The sequence below is a fragment of the Cebus imitator genome, unplaced genomic scaffold, assembly GCF_001604975.1.
Source record: "Cebus imitator isolate Cc_AM_T3 unplaced genomic scaffold, Cebus_imitator-1.0 Scaffold96, whole genome shotgun sequence".
NCBI classification, from domain to species: domain Eukaryota; kingdom Metazoa; phylum Chordata; class Mammalia; order Primates; family Cebidae; genus Cebus; species Cebus imitator.
In genome coordinates, this window is record NW_016107411.1 from 2734388 (window position 1) to 2742657 (window position 8270).

Sequence of the window (8270 nt, forward strand, 5' to 3'; positions counted from 1 at the left end):
GGATTACAAGCATGAACCACCACGCCCGGCCCAGTTTTTCTATTTTTAGTAGAGATGGGGTTTCACCAGGTTGGCCAGGCTGGTCTCGAACTCCTGACCTCAGGTGATCCACCCACCTCGGCCTTCCAAAGTGCTGGGATTATAGGCATGAGCCACCGTGCCCAGCAACAATTTTTATCAAACAAAGCGTGGCTTCATGTGAATGAACACCTGAGGCACAGAGAAGCCACGACAGCACATTTTATTCAGCTTTGGAGTACAAAGTGGGAGAAGAGAGGCTGGGTGCGGTGGCTCACGCCTGTAATCCCAGTACTTTGGGAGGCCAGACAGGCAGATGGTCTCAGGTCAGGAGTTCGTGACCACTCTGGCCAACATGGTGAAATCCAAAAAAAAAAAAAAAAAAAAAAAAAAATTAGCCAGTTGGGGCCATGTGCCTGTAATCCCAGCTACTCCAGAGGCTAAGGCAGAGGAACTGCTTGAGTAACAGGGAAGTGAAGGTTGCAGTGAGCCAAGATCACACCACTGCACTCCAGCCTGGGCCACTATTTCCAAACAATTAATAAAGTTAGCTGGGTGTGGTAGTGTACACCTGTAGTCCCAGCTACTGGGGGGCCAAAGCAGGAAGATGGCTTAATCCCAAGAGTTTGAGGCTGCAAGGAGTGATGATACCAGCCTGTACAAAATAGTGAGACAGTGTCTCACGAAAAGAAGGAATATTTCTGGAAAACCAGAAGTTCAGAAGTATAGCAAGGGCTGGGTACAGGAGCTCACACCTGTAATCCTAGCACTCTGGAAGACCTCTTGAGCCCAGGAGTTCAAGACCAACCTAGGCACACAGCCAGACTCCATATCTAGTGAGTGTGTGTGTGTGTGTGTGTGTGTGTGTGTCTGTGTGAGAGAGAGAGAGAGAGAGAGAGAGAGAGAGAATGAATTATGAGGTCAGGAGTTTAAGACCACCCTGGCAAAACCCTGTCTCTACTAAAAATACAAAAAAGTAGCCGGGTGTAGTGGCTCACGCCTGTAATCCCAGCACTTTGGGAGGTTGAGGCAGGCAGATCACCTCATTGGGAGTTTGAGACCAGATTTACCAACATGGAGAAACCCCATCTCTATTAAAATTACAAAATTAGCCAGTCATGGTGGTGCATGCAAAAAAAGAATTGCTTAAACTCAGGAGATGGAGGTTACAGTGAGTCGAGATCGCGCCACTACACTCCAGTCTGGGTGACTGGAGTCTAGAGCAAGACTATGTCTCAAAACAAAACCCTATCATTGCCAATCCATACAGTAAACAATAAAAATTTCAATACACCATTTCCATAACAAAATATGTTCACTAGAGTATTTTTTGAATTCATGTAAATAAGTTCTTAGATGTTTAAAAGCTAGATTATCTAAACAGTTGATATTTACAAAGGTTTTTTGTTTTGTTTTTTTTTTCTTGAAAAGGGACAGGCTGGGCGTGGTGGTTCATGCCTAAAATCCCAGCACTTTGGGAAGCCAAGTGGCAGATAACCTGAGGTCAGGAATTCAAGACCAGCCTTACCAACACGGAGAAAACCACCCCCCCACACCCCACCTCTAAAAATAAACAAATTAAAAAAAAAAAAAAGGATCAATCACTAACCACACAAGACCCAAAAATGACATGGCTTGTAGAAAATTTTTAAACTGAGAAAATTTAATTAGGCAGGAGAATCTTAATTTAGCAATAAAACACTTCCTTGCACTCTAGGTTTTTCTCTTCCAGTTTCTACTGCCTTCTAGTTAAAGTCTAACTGACAGGAAGAAAAAGTAAAAATCCAGTTGCCAGGTTACAGTGGCTAGGAAATCAATATGGAACAAAGGCCACCCACCCATCAGATATTCTCTAACTTATAGAAATTAAAAATATAGCATATGTTCACTATGACAATTTGTTTTCAAGGCTAAACACTGACAATTTTATTTTGGGGATTTGTTCCTACACAGCTGAGTGAGGACAAAGTTAAGACTTTTACCAAAATCAGAGATGCATGGTTTCTGTACAACTTCCTAATTATATACAAGACGTTAGACAAGAAAAACAATGACTTCAAATACCCGTAAAGTAAATAAAATATTTTACTTTTTAATCTATTTTTAATTGGTCCAACGGCAATGGTTCAAAAAGAAAATGCTAAGTAGCACTCTGCAAGGTTAGTTAAGCACAAAATCTTAAATGGGGGAAGGACCTAAAATCCCAGCCTTCTGGCCGGGCGTGGTGGCTCAAGCCTGTAATCCCAGCACTTTGGGAGGCCGAGGTGGGTGGATCATGAGGTCAAGAGATGGAGACCATCCTGGTCAACATGGTGAAACCCCATCTCTACTAAAAATACAAAAAAATTAGCTAGGCATGGCGGTGCGTGCCTGTAATCCCAGCTACTCAGGAGGCTGAGGCAGGAGAATTGCCTGAACCCAGGAGGCGGAGGTTGCGGTGAGCCGAGATCGCGCCATTGCACTCCAGCCTGGGTAACATGAGTGAAACTCCGTCTCAAAAAAAAAATAAAAAAAAATAAATAAATAAAATCCCAGCCTTCTCCAAGATAGGTCCAAAATTAAGAGCTTTTTTATAAACTATGAGACAAACTTTCATAACTTAGGATTTAAAGAAATGTAACTAGGAAATCGCTAAAGAGCAAATGAGTAAATCAAATGAGAAAACATATTCCCAAGCCCTTAATGCACCCAGCATAAATCTCTCTCTCCAAATCTTTAAAGAGAAAGAGGGAAAAAAAAAAAAAAAGTTTTATTAACCAGGCCTGGAGGTGCTTGCCAGAAGTCTTAGCTACTCAGGAGACTGAGGCAAGGAGGATCGCCTGAGCGCTGGAGGTGAAGTGGAGGTTGCTGTGAGCCGAGATCGCGCCACTGCACTCTAGCCTGGGCGATAGAGCAAGACCCTGCCTCAAAAAAATAAAATAAACCCTCATCAGCCAGATTCTTCCTAGAACTGGATGACGGACCCAGAAAAGGATTCTTCCACGTCAGACAACTGACTTGCAACATTCATTTTATAATTTCATTCAAATCTTTAACTTGGTAGGAGTCCCTGAAGAATTTAACAAATGACACATACTGAATATTTCTAAAAGTATGAGATTAGCTGGTGTCTCTTCAAAACATTCGTTTTTTCCCTCAACACCCTGCATGTGGCATCGGATCACTTGTTTTGAAGGTAGCTTTCTTTTCTTTTTAACTAGAGAGGCTACTTTTTGGAATAGCCTCTCTACTGCTACCCTTTCTCTTTTTTTGGTGAGACGGAGTCTCCCCTCTATTGTCCAGGATGGAGTGCAATGGCTCAATCTCGGCTCACTGCAACCTCCACCTCCCGGGTTCAGGCGATTCTCCTGCCTGAGCCGCCAGAGCAGCTGGTATTACAGGTGAGCACCACCACAACCAGCTAGTTTTTGTATTTTTAGTAGAGATGGGGTTTCACCGTATTGGCCAGGCTGGTCTCCTGATCCGACCGCCTGAGCCTCCCAAAGTGCAGGACAGGTGTGAGCCACTGCGCCCTGACTTACACTTTATTTTCATTCAAGCTTTTTAATCTACTTACATAACTTAGTCATTTCTTACCTATTTAAATATCTTATGTGGCCTCCAGAAAGTGCTTCTACCCCAAGCCAATTTTAAACGTATTTTTCGCGAAAAGATTTGTTCAGCTGTATTAAGTTACTTATACCTCATCTGACAAAAATTTTCCCCTTATAGATTTTGAGTATAAAAGGTTAAGACTGAAGTTCCTTCTACATTACTTAGAAGGGAAAAGCAAAAGCTATTTTACATAGATTCGGATTTGTAAAAACCCCGTTTACGTACCACTTTCAGGGAGGGGGCTCCTCCATAATTCTAATTTACGCCCTTACAGTAATACACGCTGTGCTCTAGAAGCTTGTTCTCAGTGACAAACTGGCTTCAGCGTATCCCTCACTCATCCCTTTAGACTTAGCCGATATACTCACTGTCAGTGTCATGGCTTGAATTAAGTAAACCCTTGAATGTTTGTTACTTTTCCACAGGAATAAAGTTACTCTCCTCATCTCTCTCCTAAATGGAGTTGGGGGGGAGAACACTCACTCCCTCTTCAATTGTTCTCCATATCTTTTAAGACTTAGCTAATAACTTAAAAAATAACGTCCCGTCCAAAAAACAAAACAAAACCCTGTGAAACCGGGAGCCCTCACTGGACGCGGCAGGGCCATGAATTCTTATTCGGTAAAAATCAACCAAGGCTTTCCTTTACCATAAAACGAAGATTGCTGTAGAATTTGTATTCACCTACACACCATCAAATTTAAGCTCTTTAGGACAACTGTAAGTTAATTACAATCTATTTCAACCTGCACTGAGGCAGGTTAGTGAAACCTCACCTAAAGTTTAACATGGAACACTGAAAATGTCTGTATGTATCCTTCCAAAGTCGACACGTGCCCAACTACCTGCTCAATGGTAACTCCTCGCTGCCAGGAAGCGGCTGAGTTCTGGCAACCTCCCATGTTTTCAACAGACTGGAGTTAGGAGGCGGCCTAGAAGTACCCACACTCAAGAAACCCAGACACAGGAGAGGGGAGTAAGTTGCGGCATGGGCATGGCTTCCCTCTAGTTGCCTAGCAGTACCCTGCAGCTCACGGCGAGGCCCGCGTGGGGCTCTCCCAGGAGCTCCGCCAGGTACCTGGCGGCACCCACCACAGGTGTGCTCGGCCCAGGGACCACGGAGCAGCAGAACTGGAGCGCCCAGGCAGCCGTGAAGCGACCCACGAGGGTTCACGCTTCAGGGCGCCGCATGGCGAGCAGCTCCCAAGAGCTCAAGGCCTAGGGTGAAGTTACAGAAAGAAGCGAGTCGGCCAGACGGCCAAAGGGGAAAAGTAGCATTTCCGGCACGGGGAAGCCAAGGGACGTTTTAGAGGTGGGGGAAGCGGACATCTGGAGGAAAATGTCCTCCACCCGCCAACGGTAACCGGAACAAGGATACTAGACCCCCCCGCCCCCAAGCAGGCAAGACTGCCACCACCGATGCGAGAAAGGCTGGGGGGTCGAGAGTGGAAGGAGGGCCGGGGCCGTATTCCGGGAGCCCCCGACGCGGCCTTGGCCTCACTCCGGGCGACCTTCCCTCGGCGGGGTGTCGCACTCACATTGTGAACGGGGCAGGGGGACGGGCGAACGGGTGGGCGGGCCTCTCTGGCGGCGGCTGCTGCTAAGAAGTCGACTTCTCTCCGGTGGCGACTCCGCGTTTTGTCCCCGGTCGCGGCCTCTTCTCGCTTCCCTCAGGCGACGGCGGTAGCGGCGGGCTCGACCTAGCTCCCCAGAATGCACCGCGCGGAAAGAGCGGCTCCTCCGGTCGGGGAGAAGAGGAAAGTGTAGGAAAAGGGGCGCGAGGACGGAGAATGAACGTGCGTGCGTGCGAACGAGGGGTGGTGAGGCCGGGCGGCGGCTGGTGACGCAGCAAAATGCCCGGGCCTTGCCACCGCGCGTGCGCAGTCCTTGTTTTCGGGCTCCGGCACGGCTTTCTAGAGATATCTACGGAAAGGGCGGGGCCTCCGAGCTCCTTCGCGATCCTTCCTGGCGCCGGCCCCGCCCTTCGTCCGCCACCCTACCCCCACCCCGGCCCCCGCTAGTCCTTACGCGTTCCCGCCTCTCCTCCCGCGCTGTCCTCTCGCGTTAAAAAACCGTTGGTCGCCCAACCGCCCGGCCACGCGCCTTGGGCGATTTCTCTGAGAAACCGCTGCGTTGGCAGCGGGAGGCAAGGCCGTGGCGGAGGGACGCGGAGTCGGGATCGTGGGGAATTGAAATGGAGCGTTGGTTACTCTTGAGGGAGTAAATCAGCTCACTCAGGAAACATTCCACCACAAAAACGTGAAAAGCCTGTGCTGTGGAAAAGGGCCCACTTCACCATTTTTCTGAAGGTTGGAGGCTCTGTCCAGGGACAGCGGAAATTCGAGGTTCTTGGCGGAGGAGGAGCATTTGCCATTCGGGGCTAGCTTTTGCCTCTGTCTTGAGACCTTAGTGCTGTAGATGAGCCACGAAGGATATTTGAGGGGAGAGTCTAGGTTTCTGGAATGGAGAGACTGAGACACTTTGTGTCTCCACGCACATAATTTGGGGGAGAAGGGGTGCCCCGTCGTTTCCTGCAACACACTGCTAGGTTGTAGTAGGCGGTAGTAACGGAGAGACCCAACACAGTCCTGCTTACCAAGAGGCTGCTTAATGGTGGAGTAGGGGAGAAATACTGCAGTGCACTGCATTTTGAACAGGAAGGTTTAAGGAAAGTGCTATATGTCTGAAGAATGGGGTTTCATAATAAGCATTAGGGTGGTTAGTGTCTGCTGTGCAAGGCAGATTATTGGGGAGGTATGAAACGTGGACCCTAGCTCAGATGCCGTTAAAGAGGGAAATTGGGCTGGCACGGTGGCTCACGCCTATAATCCCAGCACTTTGGGAAGCCAAGGATGGTGGTTCCCTAGGTCATGAGTTCGAGACCAGCCTGACCAACATAGTGAAACGCCATCTCTACAAAAATACTAATTAGCCGGGCATGGTGGCATGCACTTGTAATGCCAAAAACTGGGGAGTATGAGGTGGGAGGCTAGCTCAAACCCGGGAGGCGGAGGTTACGGTGAGCAGAGATCATGCCACTGTACTCCAACCTGGGCGTCAGAGTGAGACCCTGTCTCAAAAAAGAAGGGAAGTTGGCCCAGCGCAGCGGCTTAAAAGTACAAAATTGGGCCGGGCGCGGTGGCTCAAGCCTGTAATCCCAGCACTTTGGGAGGCCGAGGCGGGTGGATCATGAGGTCAACAGATCGAGACCATCCTGGTCAACATGGTGAAACCCCGTCTCTACTAAAAATACAAAAAATTAGCTGGGCATGGTGGTGCGTGCCTGCAATCCCAGCTACTCAGGAGGCTGAGGCAGGAGAATTGCCTGAACCCAGGAGGCGGAGGTTGCGGTGAGCCGAGATCGCGCCATTGCACTCCAGCCTGGGTAACAAGAGCGAAACTCCGTCTCAAAAAAAAAAAAAAAAAAAAAAGTACAAAATTAGCCAGGGGGGGTGGCGTGCACCTGTAATCCCAGCTATTCGGGAGGCTGAGGCAGGAGATTCACTTTAACCCAGGAGGCAGAGGTTGCAGTGAACTGAGATCGGGCCGTTGCACTCCAGGCTGGGCAAAAAGAGCAAAACTCCATCTCAAAAGGAAAAAAAAAAAGGGGGGAAGTTAAGGACCAGCGCTCATTGTTTTAGTCTTACTCTGTTGCCCAGACTGGACTGCAGCGGTGCAATCACAGCTCATTGCAGCCTCGACCTCCCAAACTCGAGGAATCCTCCCCTCCAGCCTCCTGAGTAGCTGGGACCACAGGATGAGCCATTGTGACCTGGCCGCCAGCTCTTAAATATTATTCTATACTTATAAGGAGGCTACTAAAGGGGAAAACAAAATACACAAATGGAGATAGCCTAGTGCTATAATGGGAGTACATAAAAGTAATGGGGGCCGGGCGTGGTGACTCACACCTGTAATCCTAGCACTTTAGAAGGCCGAGGCAGGTGGATCACCTGAGGTTAGGAGTTCAAGACCAGTCTGGCCAACATGGCGAAACCCCATCTCCACTAAAAAAAAAAGAAAATTAGCCCGGCATTGTGGCATATGCCTGTAATCCCAGCTACTAAGGACGCAGAGGCAGGAGGATAGCTTGAACCTGGGACATAGAGGTTGCAATGAGCCAAGATCGTGCCTCTGCCTCTGCACTCCAGCCTGTGCAACAGAGCGAGACTCTGTCTCCAAAAAAAAAGTAATGGGAGCACAGGCCAGGTGCTGTGGCTCACACCTGTAATCCCAGCACTTTGGGAAGCAGAGGCAGGCAGATCACTTGAGGTCAGGAGTTCAAAACCAGCCTGGCCAACAAGGTGAAACCTCGTCTCCACTAAAAATACAAAAAAATTAGCTGGGCATGGTGGTGTGCACCTGTAATCCCAGCTGCACTGGAGGCTGAGGCAGGAGAATTGCTTGAGCCCAGGAGGCAGAGTTTGCAGTGAGCCGAGATCATGCCACTGCACTCCAGCCTGAGCAACAGATCAAGACGTCATCTCAAAATAAAAATAAATTAGCCTGGTGTGGTGGTACATGCCTGTCATCCCAACTACTGGGGAGGCTGAGGCAGGAGAATAGCTTGAATCCGTGATGCAGAGGTTGCAGTGAGCTGAGGTCACGACACTGCACTTCAGCCTGGGCAACAGAGGGAGACTTGTCTCAAAAAAAAA

General features: G+C 48.7%; 1 protein-coding gene across 1 annotated transcript in view; it reads right to left on the reverse strand.

The window, feature by feature from the left end:
- Positions 1-4903, reverse strand: part of PTGES3 (prostaglandin E synthase 3) — a 26139-nt gene extending 21236 nt beyond the window's left edge. Inside the window, exon 1 of the mRNA XM_017536146.2 lies at positions 4389-4903. Coding sequence (XP_017391635.1) covers positions 4389-4402 — 14 coding nt within the window. The 5' untranslated portion in view covers positions 4403-4903. The remainder of the gene's footprint in view (positions 1-4388) is intronic.
- Positions 4904-8270: the final 3367 nt, after the last annotated feature.